The 24,176-nt window shown below is 35.6% G+C and overlaps 1 protein-coding gene across 3 annotated transcripts in view; it reads right to left on the reverse strand.

The window, feature by feature from the left end:
• Window positions 1–24,176, reverse strand: part of MKLN1 (muskelin 1) — a 338,468-nt gene that overhangs the window by 126,368 nt on the left and 187,924 nt on the right. For all 3 annotated transcript variants that reach the window (XM_032305386.1, XM_032305385.1, XM_032305384.1), the window contains one exon: window positions 4,787–4,856. In XM_032305386.1, coding sequence (XP_032161277.1) covers window positions 4,787–4,856 — 70 coding nt within the window. The remainder of the gene's footprint in view (window positions 1–4,786; window positions 4,857–24,176) is intronic.

Here is a 24,176-nt window from a genome sequence, read left to right on the forward strand (position 1 = left end):
TCATAGCAAACACAAAATTCCCAGCTTTGTTATGACACCACTGAAAGGGAAATACGGAAATTAGTAAAACAGAATGCTACTTTTTCAAGGATCTTACAATCTAATGAGGAAAACACACACTAACAACGAACCATAACACAAAGTAGAATGAAAGGAGTCCTATGACGCTATGATAGATACAAAACAAGTATTTCTGCTATCAAAAAAAAAAAAAAGATTTGATGTTAATTAGTAATAGAGTAGTATTTCCCTTTACCCAGCACCTTCAGAAAAAAACTTCCACATAATACAAAATTTAGAAATCCAGAAATAAAACACTTAAAGAGTACACGATAACCTTAAAGCCTTATTTTTACGAATGAAGAAACACAATTCTAGGAGGTAAACTCTCTGACCCTAGTTTCCATAGAGTCCATGGCAGACGATTTACAACAGTATGTGACAGAGACAGAAGGCATATGAAACGTTAAGAGAAAATATAAAAGCAAAACTCTCCTACCTTTTCTTCCTTGTCAAATACCCAGTCAGAAGAGAAAAGAGACGCAACATTCATCTTTTGTATTTGCTTACGTATTAGCAAAAGGCTTAAAAATGTATAATATGATCTCACGTTCTTCAAAGTGCCTTCACAGTCAGCTTTCCTCACCTGGGCAACCACCACCTAGTCAAAAGCTTCAGGATTATTGCCAGGATTACTGCAATAGCACTTTTCACCTCTTAACACATTATTTATTTTGCATATTATCTCTCTCCTCAAAAAATAAGCTCTATGAGGCCAGAAATATGATTGTGTCCTACTTATATTTCACTGATTTTCCTTAGTCAAATACCTACAAGAGAGTCCGAGATACAGCAGCCATTAAATTTGTACATAATGAACTGAATGAATGCAAGTTACAGACAAAAAGGTGAGAAGGTACTGCAGGCATAATTTCTGGTCCCTTGTGTACCAAACCTTCTCTCAGACAGTCGAACACTAATCCAGGGACTGCAATGAAGGAATTATGATAGATATGATTAACATTCCAGTCAGTTCATTTTTTTTTTTAAGATTTTATTTATTTATTTGACAGAGAACAGGCAAAGGCAGGCAGAGAGAGAGGGAAGCAGGCTCCCTGCTGAGCAGAGAGCCTGATGTGTGGCTCCATCCCAGGACCCTGAGACCATGACCTGAGCCAAAGGCAAAGGCCTAAACCACTGAGCCACCCAGGTGCCCCAATCTGTTATTTCTACAGTTATGTTAATTCTTAATTCTGGTATTTTTTAGTACTTTTAATTCCTATACCTAACATTTTTGCAGGTTTCTGCTATACTTCCTTCCTACTTCTTACTAAAGGTACCTTGTACATTTGCTTATCTTTGTGTTTGTGAGTAATGATTTATGGAGACTACCTGAAGCCTCAGGAAAAGGTAACTATCTCCAGATAGGATCTGCACCTGCTTCTATTGAGAAGCTTAAAGAGTGCTATACATCCAGAACCACCTAAAACTAAAATCACACAGTAAGGTCTCCTGAATAGCCAAGTATTAAGAATCTGATTACCAAATATAAACAAGCAACAATACACGGCTGAAACCTCTCAAGGATGGGTTTTCTTCCCTTTCTCCTTTAGTAATTTGCCAATGCAACTCTTCCCACAGTAACCCCAGAGGTAGGGATTCATGCTGTTTTATAATTATGCTGAGAATGAATCAATTTCAGGTCTAGCTTTCATAAACTTTTTGTGGGCATCTTTTAAAAATTCAGCCCTTTTAGTAATTTTCAGAATATGTTTCGGAAAAAAAGAAAGAAGGAGGGCTGGAATTAGTATTAGAGACCTAGCTCACATTCACTAGAAGAACAAGAGTACTTGCTACATATCTACATATTAAAGCTATACCCATTCCATCTCATATGGCAGTTTCTCACAAAACTACGTAAAAACTGAAATTACTCTTATATTTTTCTAGCAAGACTGTTGTTCTTTGAGACTGGCTACACGGAACTCCAGTTACATATGACTTATAATTACAGTGAAGAAAAACAGATTCATGTTACCTAATTCCATGAAACTTAGTCTCTCTTTTTTTTTTTTTTAAGATTTTATTTATTTATTTAACAGAGAGAAATCACAAGTAGATGGAGAGGCAGGCAGAGAGAGAGAGAGGGAAGCAGGCTCCCCGCTGAGCAGAGAGCCCGATGCAGGCCTCGATCCCAAGACCCTGAGATCATGACCCGAGCAGAAGGCAGCGGCTTAACCCACTGAGCCACCCAGGCGCCCGAAACTTAGTCTCTTTTAAATCATAAAAACTTCAAGTAACTTCTACTCTTGCACTTACCACACTGAATATTAATTGGTTTAAGGTATTTCTTGGCTCATTAAGAGGAAAGACAATAGTTCACTGCTACAACGTTTGGTACCTCATGGGTGCTTACTAAGTAAGTTTTGAATGAATAAGCAAATAAATAAGTAAAAACACATTAAATACTACTGCCTTGAAAATACTGTTCCACAACAAATAAAGATAACGTCACAGTAAAGAGGTTACCACAGTTTCACTAATAATAAAAAAGCTATATAAAATTCATTGGCAAAACATAAAAACAACTGAGTAAAAACAAACACACACCAAATTTGAGGGCTCAATTTAAGTAAAATGAAAATGTGAATAAGAAAAGCATGATTAAAAACACAATGCATTCAACCTCAGGGTACAGTGGGTGGGGGTCATGCACCAACAACATACACAATGTAAGCCCACCATCATATGCAAAAAGGCTTGAATATAAACAGGAAGATGCAAATAAAAAGCATAGTGAGTTATAATCAAAGATCTAACAGACTGGTAAAACCTAAAAATAAGCCATAGAAGTGAAGGGGAGAATGCAATGCACAGTAACTTTCATAAGCTGTCAGTGAGAGTACATAATATAGCCATTTTGTAAAAAAGTTTTGCATTATCTGAACATACATATATCCTATGATCCAACAACTGTGCTCCAAGGCATATATCCTAAAGAAAATCTTGTACATGTGTACCAGGAGACAACAACATACAGAATTGTTCATAGCAGCCTAGTCATAATGGCAAAAAACGATAAAAAACTGAAAAGCCTATATCAACTACAAAATGGATAAACACATTTTGGCATGCTAATATACTGGAATACTATACAGTAGTGAAAATTAAGAAGGTACAATTATATGTAAAGCAAAAAAAAGCACATCAAGATTTAAAATGAGTGATTCAATTTAGGTTTACATAAAGTCAAAGCTTAAATCTTAAATAAAACCTAAATCACAACACATGTATAAACATACATATATAATACAGTAAGAAAATGCTTAACAAAGCATGAAATTATAGTTACTGGGGAGGAGTCAGAGGACAAATATAAGATGGAGCTCACAAGAGGTTTCAAAAGGTCATGGATGTCTTATATTTCTAAAGAAAGTTAATGAATAAATAGATATTATTCCTTATACATACATAAAAATATGAATATATATTCTTTGGATGTATACTTTACACTAGAACATTTACTTGTTTAAAGATTTTATTTATTTCTTTGAGAGAGAGTGAGTAAGCACGTGTACACACGCACATGTGCTGTGGGAGAAGCAGAAGGGAAGAGAGAGAGAGAGGCAGACTTCCTGCTTAGCATAGAGCCCGACTCAGGGCTTGATCTCAAGATCCTGACTGAGATCATGACCTGAACCAAAACCAAGAGTCAGACACTTAACTGACTGAGCCACCCAGGTGCCCCTGCAATAGAACATTTAAATACCACGTGATCCAAAAAAGGTATGCATATATACATATTTATATATGCATTTATATATGTAAAAGGAAAAATAAGTATAGAGGTTAGGCTTCCAAAAATTACACTAGAATAAAAAAGTAGGTTTTACTTACCCATCTGCTTTACCTATCAGAGCACTCATTTCCTCAAGGAGATGGACATAATAAGTTTCAATGCTTAAAGTATATAACTGAAAGAATGACTTTTTAAATTGAAATGACCTCAGACACTACTTGTCAAGGAAAGTTACTTAGTTCATGGTCTTGACATCACCTAAATATACCACTTTAATAAAATAACAAACTATATCAAGTTTATTTTCCCTAAAAGGCAGTCATTGAGTTACTGAGTCAAAGTTCAACTTACTAACATTTCCTTAAACATTTACAAAATGACTGGAGTCTAAATACAATAGAAGTCATTACCTCTGCTCATACTGGCACTCAGATCAGTTACTGCTCAAAACAGCAATGGCACCATAACCAGTTCTTTCCATTAACATTTTCCTCAAAAGGTATCAAGAAACTTAATGTTGCATCATTAGTAATGTGGAAAAAATACGTATTACATTTTAAAGCTCCAGCAGAAAGGGGAACCTGGGTGGTTCAGTCAGTTAAGCACCCAGTTCTTAAATCATCTCACGTCAGGATCTCAGGATTGTGAAACTGAGCCCTGCAAGGCACTTTGTGTTTAGCACAGAATCTGCTTGAGATTCTCTCTCTCTCTCTCCCTCTGCTCACGAGCTCTCTCTCTCTAAAATAAATAAAATCTTTAAAAATAAAGAAATGTTCCAGCAGACAGAAGTAAAAAGTCTGTATTTCATCAAATTCCACACTGCATTTGACTATGAAATAAAAACTCTTCCAACACTTAAATAAACAAAAAAAAGGAAATAATAATCTATCTCACAATTTCAAAGACTGAATAAGTTATTAATGAATTCCACATAACTGATGTCAATTAAGTGCCTATTCTAAATAGTATCAGGAGCTACCTTCTTACCTGGGGAGGATAGTTGCTCTCTGAAGACCACCTTGAAGATTGGTCATTTGGTTTATCCACTAAAATGTTCCTGAAATAAAGAAAAGAAAATTATACAAATAATTAAAATTATAAGTGAATATGAATATGCAAAAAGAGGAATAATCTACCAGATGCTGAAATTATCAAAAAGTTATATAATGTCTGGAACTTGAACAAAAAGAGACAATTAAACAGAATAAGAAACAGAAAAATTCTAGTATATCTAAGATCTAAAAAATATGATAAAGGCAGCATTTCAAACAATGGAGAAAAGCAAGAAAAGATATACTTCTACTTAATACCCAAGTGCCAAAGTGAACAGGTGTGTTGAGAAATTTAAGGTAAGAAAATAAAATAAAATACCTAAGAATAAATAAATTCCACTTATACTTATTAGATATATTATTATATTGCACACAATGATATTGTTATATACTACATATAGGTATGTTATATTATGTATTATATGCAACATCATGTATGTATATGTATATGCATACAATCAATCTTTGGATCAAGAAGCTTTTTTTAAAAAAAAAGATTTATTTATTTGGGAGAAAGAAAGAGCATGGGTGAGAGCAGGGACAGAGAGAGAGAGAGAGAGAGTGAAACTTTAGCAGACTCCACACTGAGCATGGAGCCTGACACAGGGCTTAATCTCACAACACTAAGAGATCATGACCTGAGCCTAAACCAAGAGTCAGATGCTTAACAGACTCTGTTACCCAGGAGCCCCTAGATTAAGAAGTCTTTAAAGCACAAGGTCAAAAGCAGAACTGTGGGTGAAAAAAGGAAGTGATATAAGTAACTTTGGAAGATGGTGCTTTCACCAGAAACCATAAGGCTAAAGAAAAATGGAACCACATATAAAAACTGTACTGTATTTGGTAAAGTTGTTTTTCACAGAGATACTGGTTAATTCTCAATGAGTTCACATGTATACTGGGGTTTAACAAATAAATAGATGGCAGATAGTGGAATTAAGCTTCTCACTTCAGTGTGGAAAGTTATAGAAAAGCAAAGGGAGTAAGGTTAGAATGAGCCCTGTGGACTGGACATCACTTGAACTAATGTTTAGTTTAATATGGACACAGATAAAAAGATATGAAAATAATTACAGATATGTATGTGCATGCATGCACAAACAACACACAAATAGTATTTGTTAGTTCTGTTCACTAAGTGGGACTAGAAGTGGTGACACCCCAGCAGCAGTGAACACACCCAGCACCCAGGTCTTGGTTTCTACCCAGCATCCCCTAAGAAAAGAAAACAGGGATTCTAGGGGAAATTGCTGGTTCTAGGACTGGAGCGGGTAATTCAAAAGATAAGCCTGGAGCACAGATTAAGAAATGAGAGAGATAAATTCATTTGCCTAAATATACATACACCTAAGAAGTGATAAACTATTATTATCTTCAACATACAGATTAAGAAATGAGAGAGAGAAATTAATTTGCCTAAATACACATACACCTTAGAAGTGAGGATTTTACTGAGGCAGTCTGACTCCAAAGCCAATGCTCTTAATTACTACACTATACAGCCTGAGAATTATTTCCACTTCTTGGAACTTAACCTAAAAAATAATCCAGGGCATGTAAATCATCCACATTCATCACAGCACAGTTTGTAGTAACAAATTGCAAGCAACCATATTCTGTCACAATCAGGAATTAATTAGACAAATTATTAGATACTTGTGTTACAGAATACCCTGTACTCATGTTCTATAATCTAACTGTAAATGTAATTGAAAATTGTTCACTACACAGTAACTGAAGAGAAAAAAGTAGTTTAGAGTATATATACGATGAATCATTGTTGTAAGTAATAATATTCATGCATGGAGAGAAAGACAAAGAGCATATACTAAATTGTCAATGCCACTTTCAATGAGATAATTTTTTGCCCTTTTGTACATTTCTAGCTTTCTAAAATTAACACATTTTAAAATTAACAAATTTTCATAATCAGTAGAAAAGGCAGATTTCGCAAAGATTTTATTTATTTATTTATTTATTTGTTTATTTATATAGCAGGGGAAGGGGGAGAGGGAGAGAAAATCTCAAGTAGACTCCGTGCTGAGCAACAGAACCCAACACAGGGCTCAATCTCACAATCCTGAGATCATGACGTGAGCTGAAAACAAAAGCTGGACGCTCGACCAACTGAGCCACCCAGGTGCCTCAAAGAAGTGTTTTAAGAATGAATTACAGGGGAGGTGCCTGGGTGGCTCAGTGGGTTTAAAGCCTCTGCCTTCGGCTCAGGTCCTAATCCCAGCCTCCAGGGATCCTCTCTCTCTATCTGCCTCTCTGCCTACTTGTGATCTCTGTCAAATAATAAATAAGGGCGCCTGGGTGGCTCAGTTGGTTAAGCAACTGCCTTCTGCTCAGGTCATGATCCTGGTCGGGATCGAGTCCCACATGTGGCTCCCAGCTCCATGGGGAGTCTGCTTCTCCCTTTGACCTTCTCCCCTCTCATGCTCTCTCTCACTGTCCCTCTCTCAAATAAATAAATAAAATCTTTAAAAAAAAAAAAGAATGAATTACAGGGCACGTGGGTGGCTCAGTGAGTTAAGCCTATGCCTTCGGCTCAGGTCATGATCTCAGGGTCCTGGGATTGAGTCCCACATCGGACACTATGCTTGGTGGGGAGCCTGCTTCCTCCCCTCTCTCTCTGCCTGCCTCTCTGCCTACTTGTGATCTCTCTCTGTCAAATAAATGAATAAAATCTTTAAAAAAAAATTACAAAACACAAAATGAAGACAACCCTACATGAAAATACCATAATTAAAAGCTAAAGCTAAAAAGCTAGGATTTTTAAAAAATCACTTTGACATGAATGTTATAAAGCATGAAAGAAAATCTCACAAATTTAAACTATGATACAGTGGGACCACAAAAATCATTCATGTTAACAAATGACATGAGGGAGCTAACCAGTCATAATGTGAAAAGTGAGCAGATGGACCACTACATGCAAAGTCAAGGGGGCAAACAGTTGCAATATGTTGTGGTCTTGTGAATTTTGACATGCTTATTAAACAGACTTCTGGAGATTCAACAGTTGGGTATCTGAAGCTAAAATTCAGGGAAATGCCAGAACCAAAAAACATGTATCTTTAGGGATACCAGTAGAACATAGCTAAAATATTTAAAAAGTCATGACACTGATTGGGATGACCTAAGGAATGAAATGGAGCTAGTAAGCTCTCGGGGGGCGGGGGGGGGTGTATCTCAATCATTTTGGGGGTCTATATAAGAAAAGTTGAGAAAAGGAGACTAAAAAGGAACAAAGATGAAGAAAACAGAAACCCAGGAAGTATGTATGCCAAGTGAAAATACTTTAAGGAAAGAAGTGAAAGACCATGTAAAATGTTTCTGAGAAAACAGGGACTGGGGGGTATTCATTCTCATATATCTAACTCCAAGCCTAAATGCTGCTACACACAAAATGCTTAATAAATATTTGATAATGATATAAACAAACAGGTAGCACTACAAAGAAAAAAATTAAAGTAGATACATCAAAGCATAAGATATATTACTTGTACTTATTACCTGTAACTTAAAGCTTAAACTAAACTGAAATAAAAATAAATGAGAAACTAGGCACCTGGCTGGCTCAGTCAGTAGAGCGTGCAACTTGATCTTGGGGTTGTGAGTTTAAGCCCTATGTTGATTAGAGAGATTACTTTAAAAAAGTATTTTTTAAATAAACAAATGAGAACTTTTAAAATACAAACCAGAAAAAAAGTGAGGTTAGCCTGAGGGGATCTGGATAGATGGATGCCTGAAGATATTCCTGATAACCTCCAGTCCCAACAATAGGTCAACTATTAGGTACCTCTCCTGAGCTCAGCAGGTGAAAGACACCAGAATCAGAAGTTTTAGAACCACGACAAAAGCTTGGCCATAGGAAAACCAAGAGATCCACGGACAGTTCTTTCCCATAAACAAAGGTATCAACAGCATGAGCATTTCTGGGACAATCTGCAAGTCTCCCTGGCCTACAAAGAGCTTTAGAAAGAGCTAACCTGGTAGACTTGGTTCCCTTTACCACTGAAGCTGAGACTGTACTTGCCCTCTTAGCTGAGGATATCCAGATACTGAGAGGATCTCCTGGTAACCCACAGAGAACCAACAACATAGAAAAAGACCTCCAGCCTACCCACTATCTGAGGTACAGCAAGTTTTACCCAAAGAGTACACAATATACAATAGTTTGTATAGGAGTATAAATGCACCAAAAAAGCCAAGAAAACATAAAAAAGAAGAGCGAGAAAAATCACGTTATCGGTTTTTATAAACCCTTCAAGTCCCTATAATTAAAAACAGTACGGAATGGCATAGGTACAGACCTAGCTCAGAGGAAAAAAAAAAAACCCTAGAAATTGAGCCCAGTATAGACTAGAACTTACTATTTGATTAAGGGGATATTTTATTTCAGTGGGAAATAATAGTTATTAGTTAAATTATGTTTATACAACTGAATTATCTGTTGGGAGAAAACAAGTTAACTCTTATATGAAATTAATCCCAGCTGGGGCGCTTGGGGGCTCAGTGGGTTAAGCCTCTGCCTTTGGCCCAGGCTCCTGGGATGGAGCCCCGAGTCGGGCTCTCTGCTCGGCAGGGAGCCTGCCCCCCCCAACCCTGCCTGCCTCTCTGCCTACTTGTGGTCTCTCTCTCTCTCAAATAAATATATATATATAAAATTTTAAAAATAAAAAAAAAAGAAATTAATCCCAGTTAATAATTTAAATATACACATATATATAAAAATAGTAGGAAAAGTATTTAGGGGCTAATAGAGACAACCAAAAGTGTTGGAAAGATCTTTTTGCCAAGAAATACAGAAGATGTAAAAGATAGCTATTAGATTATAAAAAACTTTTGAATTATGTGAAACACCTTAAAGAAAAACCAGAAACAATAGAAAAAAAAATGCTTACAACTATTGTTTCACATTGAAAATAAGACAAATACAATGAAAAGTAAGCAGAATGCATGTTATTGAAATCATTAAGATAGCCAGTAAACAGTTACAAAAATTTCTCTAAATCCCTGTATTTTGTTTGCAGGGAAAAAAATTAAGAATAAGATTTTCACCCATCAAATTGGTTAAATTAGATCCCTACAATCAGGAAATCAGGTAGAAAAGATGGACATGGAAAGTCAATGTGCAGCATCTATTAGACTTTCAATGTACAGGGGCGCCTGGGTGGCTCAGTTGGTTGGGTGTCCAACTCCTGGTTTTGGCTCAGGTCATGCTCTTGGGGTTGTGAGACTGAACCCTAAATGAGCTCCATGCCTGATGCGGAATCAGCTTGCGATCTCATTCTCCCTCTCCCTTAGCCCCTTCCCCCGCTCTCTTTCTCTCTCTCTCTTAGGGGGGAAAAAAAAAAACCTTCTAAAAACCCACAAACTTTCGGGGTGCCTGGGTGGCTCAATGGGTTAAAGCCTCTGCCTTCAGCTCAGGTCATGATCCCAGGGTCCTGGGTTGGAGCCCCACATCGGGCTCTCTGCTCAGTGGGGAGCCTGCTTCCTGCCCCCCCCCACCTGCCTCTCTGCCTCCTTGTGATCTCTGTCTAATAAATAAATGAAATCTTTAAAAAAAAAATGAAAAATTTTTAAAAACCCCCCAAATTTTCAATGTACCTATTCTTTTGTTTAGCACTCTGTCAGAATCCATCCCATAAAAATGAAATCATCAGGGGCGCCTGGGTGGCTCAGTGGGTTAAAGCCTCTGCCTTAGGCTTAGGTCATGATCTCAGGGTCCTGGGATGGAGCCCCACGTCGGGCTCTCTGCTCAGCAGGGAGCCTGCTTCTCTTCCTTTCTCTCTGCCTGCCTCTCTGCCTACTTGTGATCTCTGTCTGTCAAATGAATAAATATTTTTATTTATTTTTATATATTTTTAAAGATATTTATAAATATCTTTTTAAAAAAATGAAATCATCACTACATAAGGAAATACATAGAAAGAATAGTATATATAAGTCTGTTTAATGCATTTTTTATAGCGCTAGAGAAAAGATTAAATAAATTATAGAACATATAAACCATGGAATATCATACTGCTATTAAAGAATATTTCAGTTCTATGTCAGCTAACTTGGAGAAATTTCTGCAAGTTATTTCTGTAACATACAAAGAAGCACGTACGATTCTATTGTTATTTAAAAGACCTATTATTTATATATCTATATATAATTTATAAGCATGTATAGTATGATCCAATTCATATCAAATAATATAAAGCAAGCACAAATATAATAACCCTAAGATGAAGCATAAGTATTTTTCAGGGATTTTACTAATTTTCTATTTGTCATATTGTTCAGATTTTTGTAATAAAATTATTTATATAAACAGTAAAAATAATTATCATAAAAATATTACAGTTGAGATGGTGACAAACATTCCTTATTTGTGGCAAACTGACTACATTAAGATCAGATGATCAAAATCAGGCTCAACTTTTCTTTCTTTTTAGAGACAAAGGAGATGCAGAAGCAAACAGTAAGAGCTTATAGGCTCTTAAAAAAAATTTTTTTTAAGATTTTATTTATTTATTTGACAGAGAGAGAGTGATCACAAGTAGGCAGAGAGGCAGGCAGAGAGAGAGGGGGAAGCAGGCTCCCCGCTGAACAGAGAGCCTACTGTGGGGCTCGATCCCAGGACCCTGAGATCATGACCTGAGCTGAAGGCAGAGGCTTAACCAACTGAACCACCCAGGTGCCCCTGGCTCTTAAAATTTTTAAGAAAGAGATCATCTCCCAAAGCTTTAAGTTGATTGTAGATTGTTTCTAATTCTCCCTCCCAGATGTTCCTTTAAGGCAGATGAGAAACTAGTTCAGGGCAGTGACTATTAATTAATAAGAGCCCTTCACCTACAATAACAGAGCCACTATGGACGAATTCTATAAAACATGTTCTTTTTCACTATCTTTCCTGGTGTACTTTCCAAAGACCTTATAAAACCCATCACCACTACTGATATAATAATAGTCTTCCTTCTTCGAATTCTCAGGACTAAGCAAGAGACATTAACCTCTCAGAGTACACATGTCAGGCACAATACCAGTTCTCTATCTCTGGTTTCTAAAAGGGGAACTATCCCATCTATAGCCTCTGCTGAAAAGATAGTGATGTTTTACACCTGTGACTTTCCCTAACAACTATTAAAGACAGCTAATCTAGACTGGCTAGTGACCAATGATAGGAAATGGCGATGGGCCAGTAAGAAAAGTTTAAGACAAAAAAAAAAGAAGAAGTATAGGTAAACAGAACCACTGAAGCAGCAAAAGATATACAGAGTAAGAATGAGAGGGAGAAGAGAAAGAATAACCTAGTTAGTAGTAAGATAAGAACGTAGCAGACATAAAAAAGAAATGACTCCAGGTAGCAACAACATGGCTTAAGTTCCAGTTACCAGGAGGCTCTGTTTCTGCCAACCAAAGAAATGCATGACCCAACACCCTTATTTAATGACCAGTTTTCACATTTTGACTATTGTCCAAAAAAAAAAATGACAAGCAAAGAAAAAAAGTTACATAAAACCCAATTCAGTATAGAAACTATACGACTCAAATAATAAAATTAATCTACTAAGGGAAGGTACCTGCCATTCTAAAATATATTTAAAATATAAAATGCAAATAATAACTGAGAACTGGTCAAGAGGAGCTGTTAAGGAAGATGGGTTGAGGACTAAAATGATTTCCCATTTTGACCAGTTTTTCTAAAATGTGCATTTTAATTTTAAAATTCACATTTTCATTCCTACCAATGCAGGATGAAAACAAAAGACAATAAAAATGAACCACATTGGGCGCCTGGGTGGCTCAGTGGGTTAAGCCGCTGCCTTCGGCTCAGGTCATCATCTCAGGGTCCTGGGATAGAGTCCCGCATCAGGCTCTCTGCTCAGCAGGGAGCCTGCTTCCTCCTCTCTCTCTGCCTGCCTCTCTGCCTACTTGTGTTCTCTCTCTGTCAAATAAATAAATAAAATCTTTAAAAAAAAAATGAACCACATTAAGCTTCTTAGACACAGGATACAAAGACAAAGCTGTAACTGAATTCTTCACTTAGGACTATAGAAATTTACAGTGAAACACATGGACAAATGAAATATGAAATACAATGTTAGCTTTTCCAAGTTATGTCTCTATTTTGCCTATTTTTAAATGTACTAAATATATACTGCCAAATAACATCAGAAACAATCTATTAAAATTCATCATGAGAAGATAATTTACCAGACATTTTGAGTTCAAGTAAGCAAATTAAAAATCTTTTTTTGATTAAATATGCTCAAACCCTAAGCCTACTTGGCAATACCTTTTAAATCATTGCTCTTAAGAACACTTAAAATAAATATAAAAAGCAGCACTTGGGCAAAAAAATGGAACATTTAACATTTTTTTTCTGCTAATGGATGCTCAGGATACTTATCAGTAAGTCCAGTCGAATTTAAATTGAGTTTTAGATACTCAAAAGCTACCTCTAATTTTGATGTGAAAAGGTCAGTCAAGCAGAGTATTTAGGAATTCAAGTCTGGAATATTTTCCTTTTTGTAGTTAAAAAAACACCATACTAAAACCTGTGCCCCCTTTTGTTAAGTGATGTGATAAAATGGAGCTAGAAGATTAAAACTTTGACTAGGAATCACAAGATTATGGAGGTTGGCCACTAACTGGTTGGGTTAAACTTGTCACATAATCTCTCGGGGTTTTAATTCCTTCATCTTCAGTGCAAAGGGAAAGGTTAAATTCCTTGGTCTCAAGTTTCTTCTGGCTCTAATCAGAGCAGATGCATTGCACAATTCTAGAAACCACCACTTATGAGACCATGCTAACACTCTACAATCCTAAGAAAAGCCTTTTACATCCTTTATTCAAGGTATCATGTATAATCCTCTTCCTACATACCAGTAACAACACACAGCCCACTGATTGTAACAGAGCTTCCATTATGTATGAACACTACTGGGGTACCACCATAATGGTATAAGAATGGGTATCTGGGGCCAAAAACATTAAGTTCTATTTTTTAATAAACAATAAATGGAGGTAGCATAAAACTTGAGACAAAAAATTATTCAATAAAAAAGTAATTCAAATGCAAAAATAGAAATCAACTAAAATCAATTTTGAATATCCACAGCTATAGAGCTAAAGAGCATACAATAAAAATTAGAGCTTCTCCAAAAACCACTTATATCTGTACATACTGTAGAGGTTTTGACCCCTTCCCAAATACTTCCCAGTTTTCACACAGAACCGTAGTAGAGAGGGGGCCTGCTATAAACTGAAGTTACTTAATTCAACAAACATTTACTGAGTTCTATATGCCAAACATATGCTAGGAATACAGTGATGTAAGATAAGACAGGATCCCCAATTGTGATGCTAATGTTCAAATAAGAAGCACCTGAAAATAAACAGAGTTGTAAACAAGATGATTATAAACTATAAAAAGCATTATAAAAAAAACAAACAAGGAACTGACATAGAGCAGGGGAGTTCTTTTACTTGGGGTGGTTAAAAAAAAAAAAAACTCTGAAAAAGTGCTAACTATTCTAATTTAAAGGTCTACGCACCTCATGTGCACTTGCTCCCTCTTGCCCTCTCTCCTCCCTCTCAAAAATAAATAAGCAAATTTTTCAAAAAAAAAAAGAGGAACCAACAAGTTTAAAATTCTAGCAAGAGAAAATAATCTGACCAAGGAAATCTGAGAACTGGATGAAGTCAGATAATGTTCTCATAGGCTCCAAGATGAGATAAATGCAAAAAAAAAAAAAAAAAAAAAAAAAAAAAAAGGCAGGAAATCTGTAAGGGGCTGAAAAACATTTAAAAAAAATGGTGATTCTAGATTATAAGAGGATTTCAGAACTATCCCACAAACATTCTCTCACTTCTAGAAGAACAGAGACCGACTCTGAAATGAAACTACAGAGAAGAGAGAACTAATTAATAAGCAAAGCATAAAAATTGTCAACCCCAGGAGAGAGAAGATTCAGATTCTTCATGGGCAGAGATCTAAGTCACATAGACCTCAAAAGTACAACAGAAAATACATTTAAAGGTGACTCTTCAAGAATTCATAGTTTCCAGGCTCTTGGAAAACACAGTTATAAAGGCAAAAAGCTCCAAAGCCCAAATTTCTTTAAATAGTTCACAAAGCTCAAAAACCACATCCCTTCTACCTATAGAAGTTCTTCCTTCTAAAACTACCGGAAAACCAAACCTGTTTAAACACTAGGAATTAAAATAAAAGCCTACAATAATATATTTTAGGAAAAATATCAAATGCGAAACAAATAATACTCTAACAGATAATAAAAATGTGAGAAAAATGTAACCACAAAAAAGATAAACATGACTATTATTTCAACATAACCTAACAGAAATTTTTAAAATAGTTGAAGTTTAATAAGGAACAATAAGTCAAAATTACAACAGCTCAGAAATATTATGACTAGAAAACAGGAAGCACTATTATGACTTTCCAATGAAAACCCAAAATCAGAAGAAAGAAATGATAAAGATTAGAGGAGGAACAAACAAAACAAACCAAAAGAAAAAACAACAACAATAAAAAAGGTCAATGAAACTAGGAGCTGGTTCTTTGAAAAAGTCAACAAAATTTATAAACCTTTAGCCAGACTCATCAGACAAAAAGAGGACACAAATAAAATCAGAAATAAAAGAGGAGGGACGCCTGGGTGGCTCAGTTGGTTAAGCAGCTGCCTTCGGCTCAGGTCATGATCCCAGCGTCCTGGGATCGAGTCCCACATCGGGCTCCTTGCTCGGCAGGGAGCCTGCTTCTCCCTCTGCCTCTGCCTTCCACTCTGTCTGCCTGTGCTCGCTCTCGCTCGCTCTCTCTCTGACAAATAAATAAATAAATAAATAATCTTTAAAAAAAAAATTATTAAAAAAAAAAAAAAAAGAAATAAAAGAGGAAAAATAACTGACACATGAGAAATACAAAGGACTGTAAGAGAGCATTATGAAAATTATATGCTAACAAACTGGACAACCCAGAAGAAACAGATAAATTCCTACAAACGTATAATCTCATGAACAAATTATCAGCAATGAAATTCAATCAGTAATCAAAAAATTCCCAATAGGGCACCTGGGTGGCACAGTCAGTTGAGCAGCCAACTCTTGATTTTGGCTCCAGTCATGATCTCAGGGTTGTGAGACTGAGCCCTGGGTGGGTGTGTAGGGTTCTGAGCTCATCACTGAGTGTCCTTGTCACTCTCCCTCCTCCTCTGTCCCTTCCCGGATCTCCACAGCTCAGGCCAGCACTTTCTCTCCCTCCCTCTCAAATAAATAAATAAAGTCTTAAAAATACACCCCCACAATAAAATAGACTCCCTCTCCCCTCCCCGCTTAAAAAAAAAAAAAAAAAGCCTAATAAAGAAAAAACAGATTAGAAAGTGAGTAAACATAATGAAACAGATACAAAAGGAAGGAACAGTAAGTAGGTGATTCAATCAGTATATAACTGGAACCAGACAGGTATTTCAAACTGTGCTGCAAGCAAATCTTCCTAAAATAAGACCTGAATCTACACACTGAAAGAAAGCGCTATATTAGGGAAATTCAACCCAGTATATTTCTAACACAAATTACTAGACTTAAAATTTTTTTTTCTTAAGTTATTTACACATCCAGGTAAAAAGACCAAGTTACTTAAAAGAAAAAGAAGACTGTAGTATTGGGGCACCTGGATGACTCAGTTGGATAAGCATCTGACTTAAGCTTGGGTCGTGCATGATCTCAGGGTCCTGGGATGGAGGCCAACACCCAGGCTCCCCACTCAGCAAGGAGTCTGCTTCTCCCTTTCCCTCTGCTCCTCCCTCTGCTGGTGCGCTCGTGCAGAATAAAATTATACTGTCAAGAAACTTCACAACAGCTGTTTTATACTCAGATAAAATGAAACAAAAATTTTAAGACATCAAAGCACAAATGTGTGTTATAACTAGAAGTGTCCTTTAAGTTTAAAGGCACAGATTAGCTAACATGTAAAAAAGTTCCTTGAATCCTTCCTAAGAAACCTACTAAAGATCAAACTAGATGTATCCAAGAGATAACTCGAAAAGCTTCAGGATAGACTGGTCATTTGAACTAAAGACACTTTACTATACAACTAAAATCAACCGGGAAGAGAAGACTGACATAACAGTATGTAAAAATGTTCTCTAACAAAGTAGAAAGGATAGCTCTGTCCAAAAATGGGAGAAAAATAGAAAAGATCATCACTTAAAATTAGATGCTGGGAGAGAGAGAAGAGGAGGTCCCCAGCTAAACTTCCTCAAGGAGTTTTAAGAAAATTATATTAGAGGCACCTGGGTGGCTCAGTTGGTTAAGCAGTTAGGCATCTGACTTCAGCTCAGGTCCTGATCTCAAGGTCCTAGGATCAAGCCCCATGCCAGGTTCCTCACTTAGCAAGGAGTCTGCTTCTCCCCCTCTGTTTCCCTGTGTCCCTCCACCTGCTCAACCTCTCTCCTCAAATAAATAAAATCTTAAAACAACAACAACAACCAAGAAACAGAACAAGAATGATACATTAAAGAGACTGAATTGAAGGGAACAAAAAAACAACAAAAACAAGAACAAAAACAAAACAATAAAAAAGCACAACCATCCTAAATGCCAAATCAAACTTATTTTAATAAAAGACCAAAGAAAAAAGCTGACCTTTTTTGTGTGTACACATGTACAGATTTTGTGTATACATATGTGTATGCATAAAATATGCCACAAAACCTTAGGGTAGAACTGAGATCAAACACCTATGAACACTGACCCCAGTAGACACAGAAAGTCAAGAGAGAAATTTCCATGCAAGAAAGCTAAGAATTCAACCATCAAAAAACAATTAAGTATAGATGGCTTTAGAAGGAAATCTATCAAAACACTGAAAAAGAACAGACCCAATATAACCTATTCAAGAACACAGTAAAGAGATAAAAGCATGTCTTAATGAAGCTAGCATAAAGACTGACATCAAACCTGATAACGACCACTAACAGAAACATACAGTAAATTATGAACTTCAGTTATAATGATATAAAAAATCTCTTATGAAAATCCTATAAAAAGTGCTAGAAAATAAAAAACTACAGCATTAAAAATCAAAACCTAGTATGCATTATTCCAAAAATGTAAGGGTGCTTCATTATTAGGTCCCCCATAATATAATATCATAATAAATCTAAAAAAAGATTATATTATCATTTCCACAGATGCCTCAAAAAAGTATTTGATAAAATTCAACACTCAATTATGATAAAAGCACTCAATCTTACAAAAATTACATATATACCTTTACCTTGATTTTATGTATATATAAAACATAGAAACAAAAGCTAGCACTATTTAAACATTTACATACTAGAAACATTTCTGCCAAAATCAAGGACAAAGGCACCCTTTATCACAACTATTAACCTTATAATGAAGGTATCTGCCAATGTAATTTTAATAGGGAAAGCAAAGGGACTTCCAGATTCAGCCCCAAAATACAAAACCTGTAAAAACTGTTTATCACTTCCAACTAGACAAGACAAAAGCGGTGAACTAAAAATAGAAAAGGACTTTTCTTAGATCCTTCAAAGAGCTGAAGTTACTGAGGAAACCACAACCATGTAATCTGGAGAGAGAGGTAAAGACAGAATCACAGGTAAAATCAGTTTACCCAGAGCAGAAGCCACTGGAGACAATAACTGATAGGAATAATTAAAATGTCACTTGGACAAATCTTGGGAGACTAAATGTGGACTACCTTAAGAGTTAGAACCTACTGGAGGCACGGTCTTAGGGATCCCCCACACTTTTGCGGGTTTAAGTAAGGAAAAAGCAAATATTTTAAAAATATTCCCAGGATTTTCTTCAGAACAGAAGCCAGGCTTCTAAATGCAACTACTTTACCAAACACTTACCCTATCTAGGCAATTAGATAACCATAGCTCTCTCCAGTCTTCCTTTCTCACATAAGGGGAAGGGGGAAAAGGCTAAGAAACATCTTGAAAATAAGAGTCTAGGGACTCAGTCCCAGTTAAAACTGGGATTTAATAGTAAGATTAGAGAACTGTTCCCCAACCTCACTTAATCATCACAACAGGAGCAATGTATAGCAGCATAAGTTACAACTGAGAGAGATACAGGACACTACTCCATTAAAGTATTTTTTGGGAACTCAAACAAAAGCAAAACCAAAACAAAAAACTAAAACAAAAAAAAAAGGTGGGGAGGGAAACAACACTAAACGAAAATGATGCTTCTGGCACTCAGAGTTACAATAAACATAAGAGAGCGCAAATTCTAATCTGAAGAACACAAAATCTCAAACTAGAAAGCCTAATTACCACAGTTTCCATTACACAATATATTCTAGCTGGCTTCCAACAAAAAACTGAAAAGCATGGCAAAGGGCAAGAAAAGTCTTTCTTTTTTAATTTTTTAAAAATATTTTATTTATTTATTTTAGGGAGATTAGGGGGAGGGGCACACAGGGAGAGGGAGAGAATCTCAAGCAGGCTCTGCACTGAGTGTGGAGCCTGACTTGGGGATTGATCTCATGAGATCACGACCTGAGCAAAAATCAAGAAGCAGACACTTAACCAATTAAACCACCCAGACATGCCAACTTGCTTTCTCTCTCTCTCTCTTTTTGAATCTCTTTGTCAGAGAGAAAGCAAGAGCACTAGCAGGGGGGGTGCCAGGCCGAGGGAGAGCAGGCAGAGGTAGAAGCAGACTCCCCACTGATCAAGGAGCCTGACATGGGACTTGATCCCAGGACCATGGGATCATGACCTGAGCCAAAAGCAGACATTTAATTGACCTGGGTGGCTCAGATGGTTAATCTTTTGACTCCTAATTTTGGCTCAGATCATAATCTCAGAGTTATGAGACTGATTCCCCAAGTCAGGGTCCTCACTGGGGGCAGAGCCTGCTTAAAATGCTCTCTTTCTCTCTCTCTGCCCCTCTCCCCTCTCTAATACAAATTAGTTAATTAAGTTTTTAAAAAAGAAAGACAAACGAAGCATCAGAATCAGGTTCAAACATGACACAAATTTTGGAATTACTGAACAGAGAACTTTAAAATAACCACAATTAATATCTTAAGGAAAAAACAGACAACATGCAAGGTAGATGCGTAATGTACTAAGAAAAGAATAAGTGAGCTTAAAGATATGTCAGCACAAAGTTCCCAAACTGAAAAAGGAAATAAAAATTTAAAGGAAAAGAATATCAAAGAACTGTGAGAAAATTACAAAAGCTACAACGTTTGCTTAATAGCAATAACAGGAAAAGAGAACAAAGAGTAGAAGAAATATCTGAAGTAAGTAATAATGACTGGAAAATTTCCAAAACTAATGACAGACACCAAACCACGTATACAGGAAGCAGAGAGAAAACCAAGTAGGATACATAAAACAAACCAACCAAAAAACAAACAAAAACCAAAAACCTACATGGATGAATTATTGTAGTCAAACTGCCATAAACCAAAGAAAAAAAGAAAATCACCTTGAATGAAACCTGTGGGGAAAACTCCTTACCTATTCAAGAACAAGGATAATTAGTTTGAGCTTCAGAAATACATCTAAGCAATGAAAGAATAAAACCAAAAACCCCAAATTCTATCCCCAGAAAAACTATCCTTTAAAAGTGAAGGAAAAATAAATACTTCCTGAAACAAAACCTGAGGAAATCTGTCACCAGTAGGTCTGCCTTGCATAAAACTGAAAAGAAGTTCTTTGAAGTAAAATGATATGGGTCAGAAACTTTCATCTAAATAAAAGGGTCAGAGGATGATTAAATGAAGATAAAATAAAAAACTGTACTTCTTATTCTTAACTGAATAAACTGTTTAAAGTAATAATGACAACAATGTATCTGGTGATTATAGCGTATGAAAAAGAGAAATGAATGAGAACAATGTTATAAGGGATGGAAGGGAAGAATTAGAAATACTTTGGTATAAAGTACCTAAACTACCTGTGAAACACTATACTGTCATTTAAAACTAGATTTGATTAGCTGCAAATGTGTACTGCAAACTCTGGGACAACCACTTAAAATATATTTAAAAGAAGTACAACAGATACACTAAGAGAAAAGAAAAAGAAATCACACTGACCAATCATTTCAAACAGAGACGGCAGGAAAAACAGGAGGAATTAAGAAAAGAACCGAAGAAAATGTGGAATAAGTATAAAATAGACACAAATATAGTAGATATCAATCAAGCTGTATCAATAACTGATTTAAATATAAATGGTCTAAATAAACCAACTATAAGACACAGAATTTAAAAAAAAAAAAAAAGAAGACCCAAATACACTGTCTACAAAAAAGCCACCATAAATCAAAGGACACCATAGATGAACAGTAAAGACACAGAGAAAGCTGTAACATGCTTTCAAAAAAAAAAGCTAGAGTCACTATATTAATGCTTGAAAAAAGAATAAGAAAAATTCTCACACATAAGGAAGGGTATTAAATAATGAAAAAAGTTTCAATTTTCCAAGAAGATAGAACAATCTTTAATGTGTCAGAACCCCAAAAAAGAGTGTCAAAATACTTGAGGGAAACACTGACAAAATGGCAAAAAAGAAACAGACAAATCCACTATTATAATTAAGAAATCAACATCCCCCTATCAGTAACTAACAAATCCAGGAGGCAGAAACTCAGCAGATACAGTTGAAGTGAACAGTACATTCAGTCAACTGGATTTAATGAACATTTACTGAACATTTTATACAATCCAACAGAATACACATTTTCCAGTCACCAAGATAAACCATAAAACACATATTAACAGATGTACAATAGAAAATCATACAAAGAATGCTCTCAGACCACAATGGGATTAAATCAGAAATCCGTGACAAAAGAAAGGTGGGAAGTCCTAAAATATTTGGAGTAAACAACACACTTCTAAAATAATATGTGGGTCAAGTATCAGTATAAATTTTTAAATATAATGAACTAAATAAAAATAAAAACAAAACATCAAAGTTTGTGTGATGAAGCCAAAGCAAAACTTAGGATAGTTATGGCACTGAAGGCACATATTAGAGAAAGATGTAAAATCCAGCACCCAAGTTTCCACCCTTGGCAACCACAGAAAGAAGAGCAATTTATGGGTAAAGCAAGCAGAGAAGGTAAATAATAATAAAAGGCAAAAAAAGGTACATAAGCCAGCCTGAAAAAAAATGCAAAGGCATACCATGTCCCTACATACACTCATCATCATTAAGATTAGATTCTCTACATTAATTTATATGTAGATTCTCTACATTAATTTATAAAGTTAGTTACACTCAAAAATAAGAACAAGTATTTTCTTGAAACTAGACACTAAAGGTGATATAATTCACATAGGTAATAAAATTTCCATAAAAAACTAAACCAGCTCAAAAACACCAAAAAAAAAAAGCTAGAGAGCAATAAGGGAGAACTAGACCCTACCAGTTGTTAAAGTAAACTATGAAGTCTCTATGATTAACACAGTGGGGGATTTATAAATGAACAGAGATTTGGAAACAAAACAGAAATTACTGAAATAGGAATTTATAAAACTTAATAAATGATCAAGGTAGCATCACAAAACAGTATGGGAAAACATGAAATTTATCATAAATGATGTTGCAACAATGGCATAGCTATTTAGAAACAACATTAATTACATTTGTACCTCACACTCTTTACCACGTTAAATCCCAAGTGGATTAGAAAACTAAATATAAAAACATATTAAGTACTAGAGGAAAACATATAAAATGCTTTACAACTAAACAATGAGAATACACTCCTTAAATATAATTCAAAATCCAGAGGAAAAAAGGAAAACCCAACACCTTTAACTAAATAAAACTTCCAAAAACAAAAAATGAAAGTTTCCATTTGCAGACAGCATAATTTGACGACATAGAAACCACTCTTCCCACCCCCCCCAAAACCTCCTAGAACTAGTGAAGAGTTCAGCTGTGTTGCAGGATACAACATCAACACACACAGTCAACCACACTACTATATACAATGAATGAGTAGAAGCCAAAATTAAAAACACAAAACCAGTTATAAGTGGCTCAAAAGAAATGAAATAAATATAAACATAACAAAACATGTACAAGAAGATTGCTATCTTAAAAATTACACAAAAAAAAAACCCACAAAAAAACAAAGACAACCTAAATAAGTGGAAAGACATATCATGTTCATAGATTTAAAGACAGTAGAGATGGCCTAAGGAAAAAAAGAATAGAATCACAAAATCATAAAAGTTAAAATCCCATAAATAAAATTTGAACTGGAAATAGCAGTATGAACTAGAGATATTTTTTCTTAAAAAAAAAAAAATTCCTAGCTGTGTACCCTAAAAGGGTCTAAAAGAAATGACAATCCAGTAGCAATAGGCATTCCTAGTTTCCAACTGTGAACAATAAACATCATTCCTTCACCAAGTCATGACAGATAAAGGACATCTTGCTGTGCCAAAAAAGCAAGAAAATAAAGACTATTGAGGTCACGTCAAAGGAACACAAAAGGCAAGCTTGAAGGGGTTTCCACTTGCCAAAGATGGAAAAATCTGGCATCAAAAAGAACTACTGACATTTTTAAAAAACAATGAATGCATAAAAAGCCTAAAATTTAAAAATGCTTTTCTTGCTTTTCTTTTTAAAAATGAAAAAATTAGATACCTAGAGGTATATATCAACTCATTACTCTGAAAGTTGGTCATTAAAAGAAAATAAGTAAGCATTTATCTTGCGTTTCCAAGAAAACTATATTTCAGAGTAACCGAAAAGCTATAATGGATGACAGAGAATTCTATACAAAATATTCCAGCTAATAAATGTGAAAGGAAATGAGAGAATCTTAAAAATTCCAATTTGGGGATGCCTGGGTGGCTCAGTCAGTTAAGCGTCTGCCTCCGACTCAGGTCATGATCCCAGGGTCTGGGTATCGAGTCCCGCATAGGGCTCCCTGCTCAGTGGGGAGTCTGCTTCTCCCTCTGCTGCTCCCCCTCCCTCTGCCCTCAACCCCAACTTGTGCTCTCTTTCTCTCTCAAATACATAAATAAAAAATCCTTTAAAAAAATTCCAATTTTGACATATTTAATGAAATATCTTATTCTTTTTTTAGTGAAACCATTAATGAAAGGTGGTAGGAAATTTTAGGTGGATAGGAAATTAAGGAATCAGGGTGGTACCCCCAGACTTTGTGTCTCCTGAAGTGATACAATACAAAGTACATGGCACCACGTAGGGAGTAGTCTTTAAAAAAAAATTGATCCCAAATCTACATAAGTCCATCTAATTCTCTATGATAGGAATCAGTCA

Source organism: Mustela erminea, chromosome 11, assembly GCF_009829155.1.
Source record: "Mustela erminea isolate mMusErm1 chromosome 11, mMusErm1.Pri, whole genome shotgun sequence".
NCBI lineage: Eukaryota > Metazoa > Chordata > Mammalia > Carnivora > Mustelidae > Mustela > Mustela erminea.